Consider the following 24,648-nt stretch of genomic DNA (forward strand, 5'->3'; position numbering starts at 1 on the left):
GCACAGATGTGACAATAGAGCAGTATGAACATTACACTCATTACGTTGTAAGTATGGAAACATTAGAAGTAATTCAATTACATTTGAGCAGATTTGTGACCTATTTTTTCTTACTGTTTACCGTAAAGTGATTAAAATATGCCTTTGTGGTACTTTGTTTACATCTTGTATAGGCACAAGATGCCACTGGAGTAAACAGGCACTTGGAAGCAGAGACTCAGCCACTCCTTAAGAGTATTGATGTTCACTATGCACTAAAGGGCCTGTACACACATGAACTGATGCTATGCGAGGATGCTGGTCACATGTCCCCCCTACTACACAAAGCTGCTTTTTTTAGAGCAGGTTATTCAAAAGCTAGTATTGGAATAAGTAATATTTTGCATATCAGACTATACACAATGATCCATGTTGCATGTTTCACAATGGTAGGTTATTCTTGGATGAATACAGCTTCAAAGCTAAAGAAAAACGTCTTTTAGTTTGAACATTCAATAGAGCCCATATAGTTTTTAATGTGGAAAAAGCACATTTTGAAGGGTAAGGGTCTTAAAATCATAACCACTTAGTTGATAATGGTGGGGCATTTGGAAGTGTCCCCCCTCCATTTAAACCCCTCCCCAGAGTTCGAGGCTCTGAATCTCTGCCTGAAGGGTGGACATTTTACAGTGCAGGTAAACATCAGTGTCTCATGACTACACATGCAATCATTCGTGATCAGGGAGTTCAAAAGTTGCAGCTGATTGTGGTTGACAGTGGGGAACCTGTGCAAAAGTACATTGTGAGTAAATCGTCAAAAGTGGAAAAGTAGCAACCCTGTGGCCATTTGTTTCAAGTGCTCCATTTTTTACACCAAAATGATTATGGCCCTCTCAGATCACTTCTTTGTCGCCGCTTGGTCTGTCCAAAATATTGCTGGGTAGTCAAAACAAATTGTATTTTGAAAGTAACCACAGTGATGAATAATCTAAAAATGCTAGAAAAACTTTTTTGTTGTTTGTCTATGAATCTCATTGACACGTGTGTATTACCAACAAAAGATAAGACACCTTTACAGATATATTTTTTCATGAATAAAGATATAAATGTATATGTATATATATATGTGTGTGTGTGTGTGTGTGTGTGTGTATATATATATATATATATATATATATATATATAATCGATCTATCTCATAATCGGTGACCGTTGAGTCTGCCTGCTTCAGTCATTGACATATTTGGCTCAAGACCCATCACCTGTTGTCTTGAGACATTTTAAGTCACATCTTGCATCAGCCCACAGGAGTATTTGAATCTGTCTACTCCCAGCCATGTGGGAATAATGTTCCACCTTTGGTAGGATGCGTCACGGGCTATTTTACTTGTGAAACGCGTGATCCCCACACCTTAAATACAAAATGCTCTTTAGCCCTGTTGCCGAACTGTTGCTTTCTTTCCGCAAGTCTGGCGGCTTCATTTCAATCTGCACCCTGTGTCTCTTCTCCCCATTCACTAGGACGCAGGTCACACCTTGAGCACGCCTGATGTCTTTTTCTCTACCGCCGAAACACTTTCTTTTCTGTGCCCAGTGGCGCCACCTTAATCTCTGCCAAGCGACGCCTCTCTGCCGAGATACTGCTGACATTACGTGCGCCACTGGACACCTTTCCCCTGCGGCTGTGTATTGCTCACTTCATGAGCACATCTGCCCCTGGCCCTCTGCTGCTGGAACACCGCTCACACTTAAGATAAACCTCTGCTAAGTTCACCCAGCAGCTTCCTCTAGTTGCACGCAGACATTAGCAAAACCAATGGCTGTACCTTGTAAATTACAGTGCGGGGTTGTCAATATTTTGATGTTGCGACTGTTTATAAAAGTCAGCCTTTCTAAATATTTTGTTGAGCACCAGAATTCTCATGGGTTGCCTCGTACACCACGTATATTCGTTTCAATGCACTAGTTGTTTTAGCAATTTGAACAACTAATCTGTGAAAGATAGCAAAAGTAAATTATTTTGCCTGCATCTGGATATTTGGAGATGTTCTGAAATTTTTCTGTGAAAGCCATTTTAGGGAAATACTCTGATTTGTCTTTGATATTCTGTTATTTCATTATCCCTTTAAAGCACATGCCATTTGTGTATGGCGTTAGTTTCACCGCCTGCATCATTTACTGAGTTGTCACCCCCATATTTTCTTAAGCAAACCTCTTATCATTTAACAGATTTACATTGGTCATATTGTGCCAGTTGGTTCTGCTGATGCTGATGGCCGTCTAAGATCGGGCGATGAACTGATCTGTGTAGATGGAACTGCAGTTGTTGGAAAATCTCACCAGCTTGTTGTTCAGCTCATGCAACAAGCGGCGAAGCAAGGACACGTAAACCTAACCATAAGGCGCAAAGTTGTATATCCAGGTATGTAAGTGTACTATGTACTGTGCCATTTGTCTTCAGGTTGCCAGAGGTTAGAGTTCTGTTCTCCCACGTTTTAAATTCTGGGGGCAGATCAAGTGATTTTCTGCCTCTTTAGTTATCTGGTGATTAGGCAGAAGAATACAGATTCTAGCATTTCCTGCTTACCGCCACTGTTTTAAGATACACGTGTGAATGGTCTAATCCATGTACTTATTGAAATGGGCAGGGTTTATCATCTGTCATAACAAGAAATTGGTGATGTGTTGAATATTTCACACCTGATGCACCAGAGTTTTTACTTCCACAATTTCCATTGACACTCAAGAAGAGGCAAGTGACCTGGCCATCAGACGGGGGAAGAAGTATTACACACAACTGGGGAGCAGATACTTCATAGTCATGCACCATTTCAGTGTCTTGTGAAGTACTTGTATTTGTATAAAAACAGTTACCTGTGAACCTTGAGAAATTTAGGTCGTTTGCTATTCACTTACTTTTTTTTGCTTTTCTGCACAGTTTATAATGCATTGCTTGTGTACGTATTATACTAGTAAACTATTGCACAGTACCTAAAATATTTTACACACCTTAGTCACAGTGGAAAAAGTGAAAACTACACAATTAGAATAATCTTTCTTGATCCTCGGCAAAAATGCTAATGACGTTGCATATCATTTTTCAATCCCATACCTAAAATTTGCACAATTTAAAATGTAATCTGATAATACCACTACGTATTTTTTGGTTTTACATTGTATTACAAACTACAGAAGGGATTATTGAAAGCCCACATAATAGAAATATGTATTTTCTTTTCTTTTTTTTAACTGCACTTCTGTGGCGTACCACCCAATGTTGGAATGCGGGGCCCCAGGACCCCTTTGACTCACGGACACCCATAGGCTTTGTTCTGAATGGGACCCCCTAAAGCATTGCGACCAACCTCATCATAACTGCCACAGGGCCTGCAGGGGTCTGCATTGTGTCCATTGTTGCGCTTTGGTAAGAGAATTCCTATAGTGTGAAGGGTGGGAGAGGTGCTGTCAATCAAGGAGGAGGACAATGACGTACTTTGCCACCCTGTCCCTTCACGGGCCAGAACCTTATGCCGGAGTCCTTTGATGTCAACCTTAGACTCAAGGGAGAGCAAGCATTTAGGGTCAGTTTGCATACTTAAGTAAATAGAGAAGATAAAATGGTGGATTTATGCGTCCATTCGTGCTTAAAAAAAGGTGCAATATTAGAGTCTGGTGTTGTGTTCCAAGTCCTTTCACTAATCTAATGTCGTCCACGTCTGGTACCCACTTCTGCAGTTGACTTTCAGGAAGCTATGTAAATTACCTCATAATTATTCAGCAACTTAGGACTTAAATCTAATAGGTATCTCAAAATTGCATTTTGCAATTTTTTCATTGTCGACTTGTCTTGGTTAAATATGGTGGGTATTCATCACTTGTTGGGATTTGAATTTGTGATCATTTTAAATTGCCTCCCTAGAGGAGCACAAAGGCCATTGTCCCCAAAGATGAGTCAATTGCATGCATCCAGGATAAAGGTTACAGAATTTCTTTTCAATATTGGATGAATGCACATCGTAATTGATGCATAAATCTAAATTATGGCTCTTCACACTTAGTATTCTGGTGTGTTGTGCCTCTGGAGCAATTGGCAATAGTACAGTAAAGTCTGTATATCAATCCACGTCCTTATTTTGATATTCATTATGGCAAAGGTGGTGGTAGGTGCATGTAAAAACTCCTACCTGTTAATTAACACCTTCTCCCGTGTTTGACGTCCCATTAACAAAGGGCTCGGAATCCGCTGAGAAATAAGAAATAAAATACATACATGGCTTAATATTTTATTGGTATTGCATGGTTTAATATATTTAGGAAATCATTTTACATTATCCTGTAATATTTGGGTGGTTTATGGGTGAAGTTCATGTTGGTTCTTCTGCTCATCATCCGTTTTCCTTAAACCCAGCTGAAAAGGGCTGATAACCTTCTAGTATCTTCCGGCATCACACTGGCCCTTTAAGAATATCTCGGCAGCAGGTTAGAGGACCCCAGCGGATCAAATCTTTGTGAATCCAGGCTCATGTCCTGGATCCCACACTTTTAAGCAGAAATCCACGCCCCTCACTCCGATGTTAATTACTGGGGTCAAAATTGAACCTACCAGTGCAAAGCCACAATGCAGCAGTGATGTACACTACACTATTTGAAGAAGCACACCAACAATTTCCAAATCCAGTCCCCTGACCTTTAAGTCTAACATTTGGGGAAACATCAATCACCCGAATTTTGGGGAGATGGGGTTTTAAGTTAACCCAATTCCTCTAACTCTGAAATGCTCAAAGTTGGATTCACTCGTGTTATCTTACAACCTAATAAGGAAAGTTTTCACACATGAAATAATCACCAGCTGATGTGATCTAATTGTACTGCTCCCCAGTTAACCACCATTTTTTATGTTATCCTTTTAAGTCATAATGGTGCTGTCATGTGACCGAAATTCACAATTATATTTTGTTGCAGTTCCAAGCAAAGGCGAGAATGAAGTTCCAGCGTCTCCAGCATCTTCTCATCATAGTAGCAATCAACCAGCTTCTTTGACTGAGGAAAAGCGCACACCCCAGGGTAGTCAAAACTCCTTAAACACAGTGAGCTCGGGCAGTGGCAGCACCAGTGGAATTGGCAGCGGTGGAGGTTGCGGCAGTGGCTTGGTCAGCACGGTGGTGCAGCCGTATGATGTTGAAATCCACAGAGGTGAAAGCGAAGGGTTTGGATTTGTCATTGTGTCATCCGTTAGCAGGCCAGAAGCTGGAACAACGTTTGGTAAGTGCTGCAACATGAAATATCTCTAATACTTTTAATTGCAAGCAGTGCTTTGGGGGGTTATTAATTAGAACGTTTCACTTTTGCTCCTTCTATATTTTATGAACATCATAAAATAACTGGTACCCATAAATTTGGATAATTTTGCACAATCAACCTCTTAGAAGAAACGTGGTTGCAGTTGTTCTTGGGTTTTGTTCTATCTGAGCAAAAGAGGAACAGCTGCAATTTCCGGTTTGTGATTGGTTGCATTGTTTTGTAATAATTAGGTTGTTTGCAGCAATAGCCTGTAGTTATGGCCACTTTCTTGGCGGATTTGGTATCAGCAATTGAAAGAATGCCCCTAAGATGAACCTTCTTCAAGGATTTGCTATCAGCAATTGAAATTCATAAATGTTGAGGAAAATGTTCATTAATTAAATGTGCATTCGGCCATGCCAATGTTGGATATTGTAAATATTTGCTGATCCCGCACCTTTAAAATATAACCTAAATTATTAATTATGAATGCAAAATTGTGTCAATTTCTTTACATTTAATAGGGGAAAATTCTTAAACTTTTCACATCACAGGAGAAAAGATCAGCATTTGGGGTTCCAAGGAAGAAAGTCTCTTGTAGAAACAAATCTTCATAATAGTTGCAGGCCTTTATATTCTCAGAATCACGCAAAAACATTATTGAACTACACTTCAATCAAAATATAGGAAATGCTGAGGGCAAAATGTAGAGATGTCCTTTTTTGAAATGTCTGTCCTCCATGACTGTTTTCAACCTAGTTTCTAGACGATGTTGCACTTAGTATATCTCTTTGGAGGCGGTTCTTTCCATATTATTGTTTTCAGAAAGACAATTCATACATATTAAACAGAGCAGGACTTTGGATCTGTTGACGTCATCCACTGGTCTGTTAAACTGTCATTCAGCTTTTCTTTCTATTCACCATAGGTCAGCCCACTTCACAGGCTCCCCCAGTGTGAATAAAGAGATTTTGTTTGTGCACAATATGAACCAATGTTGTCCCTTTCAGTACCAGGGCTGCTGGCCCAAAGAGTCGTCATTACGTATTAGGTTTTATTACATTTTTTGTTTATTGTTCTTAGCTAAATTACATTTTTTCTTTATTGTGCATGGGCACAGCAGCTTTCAAAAGTTTAACACGGGCGTGGCAATAGCCCCCCATTTTAAAATAGATACTCCGATTCTTTACTATGAATGAAGTCTTCGAAAATCATTAAAAGATGGCCACCCACATATTTGTTTCGCTAGTGTTGAACGATAAGCAATGATAACATTTAAGAAATAATTATTGTTGGTCACCAGTGTGTGTGGATGCTGTCAACTTTGAATGCAGACAGAAACACTGATCCAAGCCAGTAGCTCAGTGGGTGGCCAATAAAGGCCAGATATGTTTGGATTTGCCAAAGCTTGTTGCATTCTCTCTACCTGTATTTGTTTTGTTAGTTATACCTCCAAGCTTAGGGCCTGCATTTAATCATGGTCAATTTAGCATTCCTTACTCTGTGTGCTTCCACATATTGTGGTCTTGATATCCATATCTGACAGAATAAATTATAATAGTTGTGTTATCTTGTACTTTATGGCAGTGGGAGGAATGGGAAGCAGACCCAAGGAAGTGAAAGATAAGCTATAATGTCCCTTATTCTCTGCATAGGAGATATATAGCATCCATTCAAAAGTAGGGAAAATAATTTATGCTCCAGTGGAGGGACACAAAAAGAGGAAGCAAAGCCATTGATTAAGAAGCAAGCAAATTAAATTGAATATAGCCGATCACTGATAAGCAATGGGCTGACCAAAAGCCCACTGAAAGTATTGGCATTGTACACAGTAGGTCTTCTGACAACCGAGAGCTAAAGCAGCCTGTAGGAGAGGCCTAAAGAGTTGAGGACCCGTGTCAAATTCACTTCTGATATTAATCCATTGTATTGACCAGTGCTTGCAGACTGTTGTGCAACTGATGTGTCATTGCATCCCATCATCTCAAGCCTCCCAAATTGTGCACTCTAGTGGCATCTTTCATCCAGACCTCTGGGATATCTGCCCAAAATAGCTTCCATTCCATACTGAGCCTGATACATGTTCAGTGTGCAGTCAGGGCCATCAGGCACACCAACCATGGAAGCTGTCTGGTGCCAAACCGAAAACAGTTGTCCAGGATGGGCCACCAGACGCACCAAACTTGCACTAAGAAATTAATACCTCTGTGATCAGCAGTGTCTGCGAGTTCCATTGCTCCACAACTTGATTCAGCTGAATTGTCCAATTCAAGCTCCCGTTTCTGCTTAGTATCCACTTAGTATATAGTTCCTTAAGGACTTAAAGATTTTGTTTGTGCTACAAGGCATTTCAGTTTCAACTTTAGGCCAGGTACTGAGGATTATCTTGCCACTAGAAACTAACAGGATTCGTTTGCTGTTCAGTTGAGAACTCTTTAGATGTGCTTGGGTTGGGTTTTCATTTGGAAGGAAAATGTTAGCAAGTACATTTTCCGAGATCCCTAGTCCCCGTTGGAGACTTGATTTTCCTTTTATGATTTTGGAACACTGTGTTAGGGTTATGTATTTTTTGAGACGCCAGCCTCCTGCTGGAGAGTCGGATAACGTGGCTCTGGACAACTCCCACAGATTCACATTTTGCTTCTTTTTGAGCTTGTTGGCATTTTGTCCTAACATCGCGTCCAATATTGTACTATCATCCCAAATTTCTTTTCATTCAGATTTGAGTATTGGCAGTGCAGAGAGCAAGTACCGTTTCTTGTAAACGGGAAAATGTCACCTTAATGAGAGAGGGGTCTTTTGAAAAAATGCGAAGTAAATATGTAACCTTCTCAAGAAGAATGATCTCAAACCAAAAAACAAAGATTTGTAAGAAAGGCCACCGTCTTCTGTAAATACGTAAAGGGGTGACTTTATTGAATCCGGTATTATTTTGGTATAAGACTGAAATAGTAAAATAGCCATGCCATAGTTCTAAAAAGAATGTAAAAGTGTGGTTATGAAGATATTTGTTCAACTGGGGGTTATTCACAATGTTGAAAATATTGCCACCACGTTTGAAGAATAGTGTCACTGGGCATCACCCATGCAATTTGCTATAAGAACGGACGGTACTGTTGTGAAGCCAGCAGGAATGGATTGAGTTGGGTGAATCACAGCTCAAGTATTGTTCAAAGGCACCTCTAGGAACAGCTCCCATGCATTCATGATTACTATCACGTGCAGCTAGAGAGAATGTGAAGGTAAAGCAGACCCCCCCCCCGGCGCAGCTGGTTTTCATTCTTGAACCAGGACGGCCAGTCTCCGCTTTTGCATTACAGCCAAAGATTTGTCATGGGTCTATCTTCTGGCAGTCCCAAAAAGATTCAGCTGATAATTCTCATGCCCATGCAGTCGCTTGCTAGCAAATGATGGAGGACGACAGACATGATGAAGTGCGTCATTCTAGAGTTTTTTGGTAAATTGGAGATGCTAACGAACGGTCACAAGACTTCAGTTCTAAGGTACATCTAGGGCAAAGCGCATCTTCTGTTTTGCTTGAATGAATAAACAAATTTGAACAGCCACTAAAGTAGCCACCATAGATTAGGATAGATCCATATCCTAAGAAGGCATGCAAGGCAGTAGATTCTCTGTCAAAACCTCACTGAAAATACTCAGGAATGACTGGAGGCAAAGTGAAGAAACCTAAAATGGTATTTGGAGTTTCTGATGGGGAATATTTTAGCTCTTGTTGTGAAGTGGGTGGGGAGACGCACATTCTGGTGTGCATTGCCATCTCTGGGCCTTAATGAAACACCGTTCTCTCACGCTCTCGTTTTGCAATTTTAGGAAGTACTTCTTAAAAAGTGAGGTGCTGTGGACCCCTGAAGGATAGGTGGGTGTCCAGACTGTGGATAGCAAGGCATGTATAGTACTTGTTTATTCTGTATTATTCCTATTACGTGGTTCAGCTGCTTAAAGGCAGTGTATATTCAGAGACGGCAACTCTTCAGGAAACCTGCTATTACTGGCTAATTAACTTGCTTCTTTCTGACTAGTCAAACCTGTCGTTTAAATTAAAGGCAAAACTCCAGCAGTGGTACTAATTGGCCATATTTCTCATTAAAATATGTTGGACAGCTAAAATAATGGCTCCAAACCAGAAGACTATTAGAAAAGAGATTTACTAACTGTTTACATTTTATCTATTTCCGAATGCAATAGACCGCCTCCGTAGTGTTTTTTTTTTCACAGCTAATACGCAGAATTCTATTTCTTATAAAATGCCTTTGAGTTTAAATACATGAAACGTTGTTACTTGAGCATTTTACGCAGAATAGTCACGTGCAAAATAACATTGCTTTGTGTAAATAAAACGTGATGATTACTGTATACGATAGGACGAGGGGTTAGTATGTTGTGTTGACAGTGCTGTAATTGTTTAATAATCTACTGGGAGACCAGATGTTAACGAGTTCACTGGGCCTCGATAAGCCTTCCGTTTGTTATGCATGACTCATTTCTTCCCCAGCTTCTGCAGTGCCCTTTGGTTTTACCTCGTCTTTGTCTACCTTTCACTCTCCGGTGGGTTGTGGCTTTCCTGATATTTTTCTCATTGGCAATGAAAGAAACTATAGTTTGTTCGTCTCTGTCTGTATTTCTGCGTGATGTGGGCTCTTCTCCCTTACCTGATGTAAAGTGATTGTCTTTCTAAGGAAAGAAAGAACAAAACATTGGCAAATGCTTGTGCAGCTTGAAATCATTCTTAATATTGCTACTGAAGCGCCCATAGTGCAGCACGGCCTTAATTAAACATACGTTACCATGGTAATTCAGTCTTTCCATCTGCATAGCTTGCGATTCTTAGGTTAAGACTGCATGTAAGCCACGCACGCCCTCTCTCTACATCAAAAGTTCCTTTTGTGTGTATGTATGTGTATATACATACACACACACACACACACACACACACACACACACACTTGCCTCCTTTAATTGAGCACCATGCAGATTTGAAGTCTATTGAATTAAGAAGCCAAGTCAATAAAATGTGCAAAATTGACCCCATGTAAGCAACCCAAACTCCTTTGCACACACAAGAAAATCAACTGAGGACTCTCAGGAAAGGTATCGCCACTTAATCCAGAGAGCTCATTTTCGGAATAAAATACATGTGACAGGCTGGCTGCCATCCTCTAAAGCATGATTCGTGGGGCCCCTTTGCTTACTGTTGGAGTTGAGGCATCCGCTGCAAAAATGTGAGCTCAGTCATACCCATACACGGATAATTAAAATCTGTCTTGTATGTCACTATACGTGCTTTTATTAAAGTGGGCTCTTCTATGAAACGAAGAGCTAAGGGACCATCGTGTGCTGCCGGTGATCCTTCGGGGGAACATAGCGACTTCCCCGTGATTGCCAATGTTTTGAGATCCTGCAACAATTACTACCCTTTAATATCGTGTTCTTAATGCCTTGATTGGTTAACCCCTAACCTTCTCTTTCCCTTTTTAACCCATTTCTCCTTTCCCTTTCCACATATAACTGCTTAATTTAAAAACAATATATACAAAAGCAGGAAATGCATGTGTGGCCATGCCCCACAAAATAGGTCGGATAATCGAGGGGAGCCCAGCAGACCGATGCGGGAAGCTGAAAGTTGGAGATCGGATCTTGGCTGTGAACGGGTGTTCCATCACCAACAAATCCCATTCCGACATAGTCAATTTAATCAAGGAAGCTGGGAACACAGTGACTTTGCGCATCATTCCGGGAGATGGTAAGTAGATTCTTGTACATTTTTTTAAAAAACAATTTCTTTCATCTTTGTCAGTAACACCCTTCTCCATCTTCTTCACCCCTTTTCATTTATATATGCCCACCCCCTCCCCCGATTATGCTAAAATTAGAACTGAATACTGCTTGTAGTAAGCCATGGCGTTACTCTGAGTGGAAGCTGGTCAAATAGTTTAATTGGAACCAATTTTTCAGCCATCCGTTTTTTGCTAGTCTGTTTCCACTTATCTATACTGAGAAATATATTACTTAAGCAAGCGATTTTATATTGATATTAATAATAAAAAGCAACAATTTAGGCCAAGTGTTTAGTAGGCTGTAATTCACCAGGGTAGTCTATGCTATCAGATGGGACAAAATACTGCATGGTCATGAAATACAAACCAAGATTGTTATGCCTCTACACTGTTTTCTATCTTTTATGGTCTTACTTGGCAGCACATCTGTTAGCCATGTTTATTATCATCACTTCTTTAAAATGTACATGGGGGCTTTTGCTCCATCCAGAGGAATATTACTGCATGCTGTTGTCCGTTTGTGGTGGTATTCTACCTCCTTATGTAGTGTTTGCATTGCCGTACATGTGGGACGAGTAGACATGACAGAAGTCCAGTTGAAGCTTTACAAGATAAAATCTTTCTCATAGATGCAATGTTTGTCAGCACTGCAGACTTTTTAAAAAATGTAATCAGTATTCAAAATGCACGCCAGACCTATTGTTTTTTCCTGTGTTTATTTTTCCTTGTTGCTTGGTCTTTGGAGTGCCTCTGCTATTTTGTTTTAGCCATGTCACCACGTTCTACAATTATCACTTTTTCATGACAATATATGGATTGACGATCGTTTCATTCATATGTGACAATGATCCTCTGCAGTAGAAGTCACTGAGGATTTTTGTTAGCTGTAGCTCCCCTGAAAACATTGAGAAACTGCATCTCTCTGTAGCTCCATGTTTGTGAGTAAGATGAGGACTGTGAGCTCTGGAACAAGGCTGGTTGAGTCTGGATCAGGTAGAACATAGATTGCCTCATCAACTTTGGGCTTCTATTGCCCAGTTCTGTTTATTGAAAGTTTGGTGTTGTCCCCTTCAGAGTTGAGGTGAATGACCCAGCCTAGGAGTTTCTAGATCCAGCATAGCAGTTTGAGGACAGGCAGGTTCAAGGAATGCCAGGTCACAAGAAATACCTAGGAGAATTTTATTGGTGATCTAGTTGTACAAAGTGTACCAGCAATTAATTTAGCCTTGGCATTGTTTTAATGGCTCGTTCTGATCGCAAAGCTCATTGTTCTGTTTTTTTTATCCTCTTACTATTGCTTTACTATTGCTTTACTATGCCCCTAAGGAGAAAGGTTGCAACATGGTGTGAGACTGACAACCCTTTACTCTCAGCAAGAAAGCATTTGGAGTATAACATGGGGAATTTAATTTCTCTGCAGGTGCCAGTGAACATCCTTTAGGTTCTCTGGACCTGAGAGAGCTTGGACGACAGGCAAATTTAACACACCAGTATTCACAAATGTATAGGTGCTTAGTTTAGTGTGATATGCAACAAATAAAATGTTGTACTGTATATTAATTTAACTCGTTCTCAACAAATATACTTATAATTTTGCAATAAAGTATTAGTTCCTGGCAGTGCATAATTGGAGTTGCCTTGGCACTGGTGCTTGTTTTTGAGGGCCGCCACTTATTTTTCTGCCTCAAACATTTACTGCGAGCAAAAGACACATATGGGAAAGACGTAGGAAGGGAAAAACGAAAAAGCATCACAAAGGGAGAAAGCAGAAATATGCCAGAGTGAGCTGAAGGGGCAGGGAGTGGCTGTAATTGGATTCAAGCGGCCCAGTATGACTTCAGGTTTACACTGCCTCAGTATTTGGTGCTCGCACTTTAAATGCAGCAGCCGGGTGTTTGAGGAGAACTTTGGGCACCGGCACAATATTTACAAATCAAGCACTGTCTCCAGGAAATGTCAAGCCTTCTTTTAATTTACTGGACAGTATTTCATCTGAAGACAATGAGGATCTCTTCATCAAAATCTTGAAAGATATTTTTAAACTGTAGGATTTAATGTGTTGACCTATCTGCTACGGAATAACACGTTGGGCCTATCTTTGCCATTGACTTTGTACAGTACCCCACTGCCTTTTAGTTGGGTTTATGCTATACATATATCAGTTATGTACACTCCCCCTTCTGCTTGAGTGTATATATTTGCTAAATGATGCTTTCTGCCCCCACACTTTCATTCTGGTCCTTAGATAAATCAAATTTAGAATCCAGGTCTGAATCCTTGTTTTGTCTTCTTAGGCCTTTTGTATTTGAAATGTTATCAGTAATGCAGTCAACCCTGCTTATAAGCATATTCAGTGGAAATGGATGTGTACATGCTATGTTTATTTCTAGGGGCGTGTATTGAAAGAAAATTGGTCTAGTAACAGTAAATTCTGCACTTACAGTGCCACAAAAGAGAAATTCCAATTCTCAAAATGATGTATATATTTATATCTTAGATGTGCAGGGTGTAATATGCTGTGACCATTTTTGAGTGTCGGCTGGAGCCATAAGTCATGAGGTGAACCCTCAAGGACTTAGGATGCCTTTCACCTGACCAGTGATGGTCAATGGCATATTGTAAATAGTTTGTACATCTGCTCATATGGTTTATGCCATAACATTTGTTTCATGTGTATTTTTTCTAATCAAAATGTTGTTAATCAGAACCAGGATGCATGGGTTTCATTGTGATTTTAAGTGATGCACACATTTCAGGCACCATGCGAGTATTAAAATAAGTTTCCCTGTGTAAAATAATTGTTACTTTCAGTCTCTGAGGCAGTAAAGTTTTTCTCACATCAGTTATTCTGTACTGTGCAAATAAACTCGAATTTGAGCTTTTCACTGTTGTAATGTTAATGTGCATTTTAGTGCCATTAATCTAATTAACCTTGATATTTTATATGAATTGACTCATTGTAGGTAATTCATGTTAATATCGATTATGCATAAATTGTTAGGCTACCTTGCATAGGTTTGCCTTTCAGATGCTAGTCCAGTATTTTAAAAATGCAAACTAAAAGACCGTGTATGTCATTACTTTTATTATTATATTTTTATCACCACCTTTAACAAGATTAGATAAACTTGCTAGGAAGATGTTTTGCCCCCTAGAGTACACCTACTAGAAACTTGCCCTCTTCTAGTGGTTGGAAGTAGAATGAACTTGAAGGATATATGTAACTCTAATGTGTAGCTATTGTTCCCGCATGAGTGCTCTAAAGTCAGGAATTTGAGGTGGCTCCTTTCCAACTTTAATTCGGTTTACTGGTTAAAAACACAAGAAGTGATCGTTTGTATCTATTATTGGGCTCAATTGCTCCATTATCTGCTTCAATTTCACCTATGCCACGATCTTGTTTTTGGAAGGTGCAAAGGTCAGGTTTTCACATCAGTGACTGAAAACTGGTATCTCGCATATTACACAAAACCTGGGCATGTGATTTGCAGCATTTCCGATGGTCTTTACGATAACCGTAAATACATTGACCTTCATTGTGATATGACTGGGTTTTTACCATGGAATACCTCAGTAATGCAAAAATATATTTTTTTTTATGTGACACACATACTTTGTGCATGTAGTGCTGAGCATTCAGTTGAACGAATTCGTTAGTTAAACTGCTTCATATCACTGTAGGCAGAAGGTTATCTTTTGAATATCAAATGTTACTAAAATCATGACATCCAAGCTATGGAGTCCACAGGGAGCCATTGAATACACTACTGCTATAGCATCCATTGCACAGTATTGTAATCTCAACACAGAAAATGTTTCTGGCCCTAATGCTTTAGTATGGATGACTTTTCTCATGTTGCCGTGATGTGCAGCACCCTCCAACAAACCCATTATTTAAGAAGTAGTAGGGAAGCAACAAAGGTGCATTCACGCCAGAAAAACCTGTGCTTCATTAAAATTAATGCCATCCTTACTCTCCATCTTGTTATTGGAATTGTATGCTTCCAGACTCTTTTAAATATGGCTAGGTCAAAGCAAAGACCGAAACTTAACTATTCTTGGTTCACATCAATGGAACAGTTATTCCATAACCTAAATTTAAATCTAATCGCTTTGCAATTCACTTGAACGTTTGAAAAATAGACCTCCTCAATCAAAATGTGCATTTAGTTCTATTGACTCGTTCCTTATCGTTGCTCTCTAATGAAGTATATATTTTTGTGCCTTGAAGCATTACTGCCCTTGAGAGTTAAGTTCCAATCTCAGTTAAGCAATAATTTCAAATATGTGGCATGCTGACATGAATCAAATCCCTTGCAAAGTTTACTTAGGGAAAAGTCGGTGTTTTGGTGATTTTCATCGTGACCTAATCTGTTCTAAAATAACTTGTGTCTGAATGCCTAAAAACCCACACTCTATCCGCAGGTCAGTGTAGTGGTGGAAACTCATCAAATGTAAAGCACTTTTAAAGTCTACCACAGTAATGCAATTTTCGAGACTGGACCTTTGCTGAGAACATAGGAGGTGTACGTTGATTTAACATATTAATGTATTTCTGCCTCTTTAGCCAGTTCTACATTGTAGGTTTTGTGAAAGCTGGTGTGGATTTCTGCAGGTATAACTAACATCAGTAACTCATGTTAACTTATTTGAAAACCTATGTGGATGTTGAGGAAATATTAAAATCCTGGGAAATATTTGGGTATTGACTGCTTATAATATTCTAGTGTCCCTACCTATGACATGTTGTAGAGACAAATACACTAGCACTTCAAAAGATGCTGTTTTGTGTCATCCTTGACAGCTTGGGATCTACATGAAAGGGGCAAATAGCATAGGTCAGTTTTGTATTTCTCGTAGCTTTGAACCTAGTATGAACGGACAATAAAAACTAAAATATGAACTATCTCGGTGTAGGCAAAGAAGGGCATATACAGGGAGTGCAGAATTATTAGGCAAATGAGTATTTTGACCACATCATCCTCTTTATGCATGTTGTCTTACTCCAAGCTGTATAGGCTCGAAAGCCTACTACCAATTAAGCATATTAGGTGATGTGCATCTCTGTAATGAGAAGGGGTGTGCTCTAATGACATCAACACCCTATATCAGGTGTGCATAATTATTAGGCAACTTCCTTTCCTTTGGCAAAATGGGTCAAAAGAAGGACTTGACAGGCTCAGAAAAGTCAAAAATAGTGAGATATCTTGCAGAGGGATGCAGCACTCTTAAAATTGCAAAGCTTCTGAAGCGTGATCATCGAACAATCAAGCGTTTCATTCAAAATAGTCAACAGGGTCGCAAGAAGCGTGTGGAAAAACCAAGGCGCAAAATAACTGCCCATGAACTGAGAAAAGTCAAGCGTGCAGCTGCCACGATGCCACTTGCCACCAGTTTGGCCATATTTCAGAGCTGCAACATCACTGGAGTGCCCAAAAGCACAAGGTGTGCAATACTCAGAGACATGGCCAAGGTAAGAAAGGCTGAAAGACGACCACCACTGAACAAGACACACAAGCTGAAACGTCAAGACTGGGCCAATAAATATCTCAAGACTGATTTTTATAAGGTTTTGTGGACTGATGAAATGAGAGTGAGTCTTGATGGGCCAGATGGATGGGCCCGTGGCTGGATTGGTAAAGGGCAGAGAACTCCAGTCCGACTCAGACGCCAGCAAGGTGGAGGTGGAGTACTGGTTTGGGCTGGTATCATCAAAGATGAGCTTGTGGGGCCTTTTCGGGTTGAGGATGGAGTCAAGCTCAACTCCCAGTCCTACTGCCAGTTCCTGGAAGACACCTTCTTCAAGCAGTGGTACAGGAAGAAGTCTGCATCCTTCAAGAAAAACATGGTTTTCATGCAGGACAATGCTCCATCACACGCGTCCCAGTACTCCACAGCGTGGCTGGCAAGAAAGGGTATAAAAGAAGGAAATCTAATGACATGGCCTGCTTGTTCACCTGATCTGAACCCCATTGAGAACCTGTGGTCCATCATCAAATGTGAGATTTACAAGGAGGGAAAACAGTACACCTCTCTGAACAGTGTCTGGGAGGCTGTGGTTGCTGCTGCACGCAATGTTGATGGTGAACAGATCAAAACACTGACAGAATCCATGGATGGCAGGCTTTTGAGTGTCCTTGCAAAGAAAGGTGGCTATATTGGTCACTGATTTGTTTTTGTTTTGTTTTTGAATGTCAGAAATGTATATTTGTGAATGTTGAGATGTTATATTGGTTTCACTGGTAATAATAAATAATTGAAATGGGTATATATTTTTTTTTTGTTAAGTTGCCTAATAATTATGCACAGTAATAGTCACCTGCACACACAGATATCCCCCCTAACATAGCTAAAACTAAAAACAAACTAAAAACTACTTCCAAAAATATTCAGCTTTGATATTAATGAGTTTTTTGGGTTCATTGAGAACATGGTTGTTGTTCAATAATAAAATTAATCCTCAAAAATACAACTTGCCTAATAATTCTGCACTCCCTGTAGAAGTTACTCTAGGGACATATCTGGTACCTTACCTTTGTTCCCATGTTGAGGGATAACTAGGCAGTCGAAGCAGCGTAACACCGAAAAGTAGCTTTTTAGCAGAGAAAGATGTTCTGGCCCTTTACAAATCCTTTCTCAAAACAATTAACAAGCCCTATAATAAATATCCCTTGACATACCAAATCACCTCATTACATAGGGTAAGATTTGCATAATGCTAATTTAATCTTTTCACTCGTTTAAAAGGTAGTCTTTCTGATTCTGAATATGGTTTCCGTGATTTATATTGAACAGGTGCTCCATAAGTAAACGTACAGTAAAATGAACATAAAGGAATATTCAGAGTTTGCTCATGCTTTGGAATTGTGATTTTCAAGTTTAATTAAGTGCGGCAAGGTTACCAATTGCTTGCCTCTAATTTGAAGTCTTCAATATTGGCTTACTGTGGGTGTCAAGCCTAGGTTGAAATGTACCATAATGAGAATATTGTGTTAGCACTTTTGTTAACTTTAATTGTTGGCACACAAGAGGTAGAATGGTCAAACCCCGGCTTTTATCGTTGTGGCACAGTTTCTCTAGTTGACTTATCTTTCCTAAGCACCATAATGATGGTGGTGGGTGATTTTCCGATGTTAAAGTTCCCAGATTCCGCCCTCCCTTATCACATCCCAAATGGAAGATAACCATCCATTGTGAATGTGCAGAAATGCAGCTTATTTAACAGCTTACAAGTTCTAGTTGGCCAACCCTTAAGCATACATCAGTCGTGTTTTTATGAATCAAATAAAAACAAAGGAATTTATTTTATCCATGCTTGTGCAAACAAATGCACTCTGAGTAGCGGTTAGTATGCCTAAACCCTATTCATGGCCTATTCCTCTACCCCCTCAAATATTACACAAGCCTTCACCAAGCAATGTTGGCAAGAAAACTAGATACTTGCAAGTTGTCAATTTGTCTAAGTTCACAATGCCCTAGAACCCTTAAATAGTTACAGCCATAATTTGAGAGCTTGATACTCAAGAAGTTAAAATAGTAATTCCAATCATATGGATATCCTCTTGTTAGTCTTCAGGTGCATAAGAACGTACTTTGCAGAACCAGTGTAAATGCAATAATTTAGTTGGCACACTTTGGCAATGTGGTTACTCTTTGAATATCTAGCTGCAAAATAATGAACTCCAATGGCCTCACTGGTGCTTTATTCTCCTAACCTATAAAGAGAGTATTTTTAAAATTAGAGCAGGACAGTGGATATTGTTTAGTAAGGTCAGGTTTAAGAGATGCAGCGGGCTGTCAGGATGTGGTGTAGAAGCAAAACTTCTACTTTGTAACCTGCATTTGTATCCTAGCTCCTATATGTAACCACAAATTGTATGATTCTGGGCAAATCATTTAATCTTCCAGTGGGTGATATTGCAGGTAGGTGTTGAATGTAATACAACTGTCAGATGTAACGTTACTGCTCTTTAAAGGATTACATTCCCATTTGATGTACACTATCTTAGATTGCCTCCATTGTTACCCTGTGAAGTTTGCACTATACAGATATAAGTGCTTGCCACTTTGTTACCTAATTAGAGTTTAGTAAGATGCTAGACAGTTGTAGTCTTAGACTGCTGAACTCAAGGGGTACCCAACCCAAACCTTTTCTAATCTTGATGTACGTGTGCTGAAGAAACCTGTAGAAGTAGATATAGCCATTATGGTGTTTAAGCAGCAGAAGAGGTGAATGATACACCTAAGAGTTATTGACTTTCTGTGTAGAGATAAAGGAAGTGAACTATGAGGTATGTGCTACCCACCAACTATGCACTTAGCAAGGATATTTATGGTTGGTACAAAAGATTTAAGTTCTGTGAATGCAAGAAGCAAGTATAAGGTCATTATATGTAATCTGAACTTGAGCATATTGCGGTGTAATCTTAACTATGTACTGTGAATCCGGGAATTAGTGATTGTAGTCCATCTGAGCAGTTAGCTCCCTCTCAATTCTGCTGCTAGTTTTAAAGGAGTTTTACTGTGTTTTTTTTATTTTTTTAAACTTTGACCAACTGATGACTCAGTCCCCTCTTGATATGTTGGACTTCACTAGGTAACTCAGTCTCACTGTAAGTGTATTGCTTTAATAGCTAGTGTTTACTTTAAGAAGCCATCTTGACCTTCAAAATATCTTGCATGTGTCAAACAGTGAGACTTAACAGTTAAAACTGAACACCTCTAGTGTTCATTTTCTTAGAGGTGACCAAGGAGAATGTCGGTGCTACCTATAGATGTGACCTGCGTTGAACTTGCTCCCCGAAATGAGCGTAAACACTGTCTGAAGTCCAAGGGATGAGAACACGGATTTGTGTTACAATTTAAAAGGTAATTTCTCGATGTGGGTCCTAAGATCATTGGGAAAATTTCTTCCATTGGTCCTTTATCCATTACCTGATGGGCAGGATACATTGCCTCCGTGAGGTGGTGTCTGGTGTTTTATGGTAGATGAAATTGGCTTTGATGGCTGGGCAGTGGGATTTGTTTGAAGTGTTACCAAAAGATTCAAAGACTTCTGAGATTTTTGATTGTGGTAAGAATTGAGTGCTTAGACCTTTTTAACCTGCCTTTGTTTTGACTGTCTCATATGTTTGTTGGCCATTAAACTTTATTCGCAGTCTGAAGAGTGGTTTTAGTTTTCTTGTAGCATCTCTTAGCTATTGGTGTGTATATAGATTTTAAGGAAGGGAACTGTACAGTGCATTTGCTATTTGGGCAATTAGATTCATGCGCCCAGTAGCTTCAGCTAAGCGATCATTAAATATGACTGACACCTGAAAGGGTTTTGTTGGGGGCAAGCAGGTCACTGTGCTCCTCCGACCTTGTCTGGGCTGCCATGTCTCTACAAGGTAATCTTTTATGTAATCGTTTTATAACGATTTATCATTAGATTGTATTTCTAATTTGGGCTTTTTCTACCCATAATAACTGCTTTACTCTGTAAAGTGTCAAAAATAAGTAGTAATTGGTTATAAAATTATGCAGCATGATCCAATTATAGGAAAATAAGATTCATGAGGAAATGATTGTTTCTTGTGAAAGAAAAGTGAGGCTCCACTGATAGCGGATCATAATTACAGATTCTCACGTTTTGTTAATTGTGTGAAATTGATTCATTCTCAGAGGTACATTTGCGCCACTTTAGCCTTGTTCGTGATTGCTCAGTGACTTCGTTTTCTAAAGATGTTTGTTTAAAACAAAAAGTCGGTCGGTTGGCGTTGCAAACGATAACTGTTAGTGGGAATTCTAAAAAAAAAATATATATATACTGTAAATGAAACAGATTCTGGGAGAAATGAACGTGTCTATAATATAAATCAAAATGCTATTCCACCAATAGCGACTAGCTGTGGTATCTTTAGCATTTATTTTGGGCATTTTATTGCAGTCCTTTCAGAAGCTGTTATTAAGAACGCCACACTGTTAGTATCTTATCGAAAACAAATGCAAGGAAATAAACCGTCCTTGTTGGCAATAGGGCTTTGATTTCTGGAATTCAACTCGTTAAAAAAACAGCAAATAGGTGGTTAATGTCTTATAGGGTCTGATATGTACTGCACGCACCCCTTTTGTCTCATGATGCAAAGCAGCGGCTGAGGCTCATGCAGGATCGCCCTGTGCTATTGCTCTAACCGAATTAAGGATTAATGCAGCAGCTGATGTGTGTGGTTACAGGAAAAGAAATATGATCATGATCTGCATAGCATCGCCGGGCTTCTTACATTGCACAATTTGTATTTACTAGCTACGGCACTATTACTGATGCACGAGTGTTCACATTTTTCACTCTTAATAGAGTCGCAGAGCATGTCTTTAAAATTCGCAGTTTGTACGAGTTTCTGTTGGATTTGAGCTGGGAGGGATGGGAGACGTGCAGCAATCTAAAACCGCTGACGTGCCACCAATATTCCACAGTAGGCAGTGCTTGACAGCAATTTCATTGTAATGAGACGGCGCAAGAGCCTGGCAATTAAATTCCAGTAGCAGTAGAAATAAACAGTGGAGCGTGTAGGAAACCGTGTACATATTAGCATTGGACCATGATCAATGAGATCAGAGGTCTGATATTGAGTATATCGAAGAAATGAAAGCGTTCGAAGGTGTAGTGCAGTGGTTCCCAACCCTTGGTCCAGGGACCCCTGGGGGCCCGCGAAGCCTCCTCAGGGGGTCCGCGACTTCCTAGACAAATAATAATTCAACAGATTAGGTCCCCAGCTTTCAGTAATGACTCAGTGGGGGATCCCCGAATTCCAATAAAGATTCAGTGGGGGTCCCCGGGCTCCAGTAATGATAAAGTGGGGGTCCACAGAAGTAAAAAGGTTGAGAACTACTGGTGTAGTGTAATGTACTGCGGCACCAGTGTTAGGAGGTGAAGTCAAAACATGGAAAATGAAAGTTCCTAAATGGGTACATTCCATGGCGCACAACTTTATTGTGCTTCTAGTTTCACAGCTTGTCATTCCATGACAATGGGGTTCTTTTTATATTTTATTTTTTCTGCAGTAGCATTACTGCCATATTCCTTACACCATGCAACGTAAATAAACATGTGACGACATATACTTCACAACATACGTAAGCATACTATATTATAGCATGTGAGGAATGTTACGATGAAATGTCCTATGTAACGTGTATTCCTGGCAATTCCATCACCGAGTAGAGGTCGCCGTAGTAAAGTCAAATACAAACTTATGCCAACTTTTTGTGCATATTGTAGATTCTTCACGGACTTGATTACTCAAAGGAATAAGGAGTCCCATTTTTTCTCATGGCTCCGTCCATTTAGCCCTCTCCTTTGGTTGTGTTTTCTTCTACTCCATCTCAGTCTGGACCAGTTCTTAAGTTGAGCCGGTGGTTTCCGGTGCTCAACACGGACACTTAGTTGTCAACAACAGCACTTATAATAGTTCGTGGCACTGTTGTCAAATGTTTAAGGGTGCGCAACAGTTGCTTAATGATGTAATATACATTAAAATGACTTATACTTGCTACCCAAGCTATTCGTATATCTTTTTTGAGACATGCAAAAGTCTAAATTGTCACAGATGATTAGTAGTTGTGTTGGTACTGGCAATTGCAGTTGCTGGTTGGGGCAATGGGTGGGGCAAGTTGCAGTGGCCATCTGATGCCAGCACTGGCACTTTTTATTTTCAACAAATTAATCACTGGTCTGAACACTTCCCTTTCCGACTGCTGGGTAGATTCTTTTTTTTTTTTTTTTTTTTGATTAGGTGTCACGGTTTCAGCGACGAGGGAATGGTACCTGGTTGTTCATTGCAATATGTGATGGAGTCGTTTTTATCCCCTGGTTCTGCATATATTTTGTAGCTTGTCAGTAGGTCCGGAAATACACAAGAAGCATAAAATATGGTAATTTCCACATGCAATATACTACAGTTTTCTTCGCTGTGAGGTAATTGCAGATGTCCACTCTTGGAATATTCTCACATTTCATATCATTGTGGGTGTGTCCAGCTTCGTATTTCTTTTGATAGTTTATTTATAAGGTGACACGTATAGGGTAACCATAAATTACCCTTAGAGGTCAACAAGAATCTTTGGACTCAGGAGCGAGATGGTCAACAATAATGAAATCAAATCAGAAAACATACCTTTTCATACAGGAGTCAGTAATTTATACGCACCATGACACATGTGGCCATGAATCACCACACCAGTTTAGCAAAGTTCAAACATTTATCGCCCTTTAGATTAACAATGTTAAGATCACATAAACCAAACGCAAGACCAAATGATGCTAAATACATGTATAACACAGGCTGTCCAAACCCCCACCATGCTGATTAACAATAGAATATAAAAGATACACAGAATTCACTGTTATCACAGATGAATTGTTTACAGTCGATTTATATAAAACAACCAATTTAGTCTGTGATATCCCTAACTATTACCCTAATCTGCTAAGCATGTTTGGGCTTCATGCAAAAAGAGAAGACAAAAATAATTTGGAAAATATCTATCACACTAACCAAAAGTAGACGTTGGGTTTCTAAAAGAGAGAACATAAAAATCTGTAAGAAAAATAAATGCACGTTTTGGTTATACTTTTCTTAAATGGTTTAGCTGACAGCAATGTCTTCATCAGTGGAGCATCTTCTGGTCATTGGTCAATGTAATAATAGGGAACAGTTCAGTAATGTTTGGCCTTAATGCATTTGAACTGTCAGTAGCAGAAAGCTAAACACAGCACATTATTCACTAGCAGAAATAAAAGAAATGTGCAAAACATCTGAGAACTGCGAGGCACACAGGAGCAGAAAAACATCTGAAACTTACATCAACTAATTCTGTTATATCAAACTCCTAGAAAACAACTAGCTAAAACTCTATTGGTCAGTCTTTTGTGGTGGTTTAGGTCAAAATCAGTTAGCCCTTCTCCATGTTCACAGCTGTAATCTTGCTTCATTTTCTGCAGTCAAGATTTGTTCATCCTTTCTCAATACTGTTTCCAGTTTCAGCAGCAAAATACAAATGTTGTAGATTATAATCAAGCCTATTCATAAAGTCACTAAGTCTTTGTTTCATGAGTACATGTTATCTTCAGAGTGCCAGACAAAATGTTACAACATAAGAACATATTTTTTCCACAGTGAGCGAAATCAAATCACAGGATGCTTGGAAAAATAATTTCACATTAGCATTTTAAACATTTCAGCTGCTTCTCTCTAACATGAGGCCTTTTTAAAAAGAATGCTAAAACATAGAACCTTAAACATTTCATGATTTTTCAAACCATTAATTCTTTTAGTACATATTAATTATGCACATACAAAATATAATTCATTACACAGTTGTTTAGTATTGTCAAACTAGATTTATGGCAGCCACCAGAGTGTTCATGTTTTCTAAAGCACATGTTTGTCCAACACACACATTTTCAGCATTACACTTTTTAAACACGTTATTTTATTTCATTTTAGTAGCACATTTTTATTAATGTTTACAATCCAGCTATCCCTCCTCTGACTGTTGTCACAAAATATACTTATTAATACTTGTATTAACACTTATGTCAGTTCAGAGTTAA

At 39.3% G+C, this 24,648-nt stretch overlaps 1 protein-coding gene across 22 annotated transcripts in view; it reads left to right on the forward strand.

Moving 5' to 3' along the window:
• MAGI1 (membrane associated guanylate kinase, WW and PDZ domain containing 1) overlaps positions 1 to 24,648 on the forward strand; it is a 1,074,483-nt gene that overhangs the window by 1,008,687 nt on the left and 41,148 nt on the right. For 13 of the 22 annotated variants that reach the window (XM_069206485.1, XM_069206495.1, XM_069206490.1 and 10 more), the window contains 3 exons: positions 2,209 to 2,401; positions 4,942 to 5,241; positions 10,817 to 11,020. In XM_069206485.1, coding sequence (XP_069062586.1) covers positions 2,209 to 2,401; positions 4,942 to 5,241; positions 10,817 to 11,020 — 697 coding nt within the window. The remainder of the gene's footprint in view (positions 1 to 2,208; positions 2,402 to 4,941; positions 5,242 to 10,816; positions 11,021 to 24,648) is intronic. The other 9 variants (XM_069206492.1, XM_069206483.1, XM_069206501.1 and 6 more) reach the window with 2 other exon arrangements.

Source organism: Pleurodeles waltl, chromosome 9 (genome assembly GCF_031143425.1).
Source record: "Pleurodeles waltl isolate 20211129_DDA chromosome 9, aPleWal1.hap1.20221129, whole genome shotgun sequence".
NCBI classification, from domain to species: Eukaryota; Metazoa; Chordata; class Amphibia; order Caudata; family Salamandridae; genus Pleurodeles; species Pleurodeles waltl.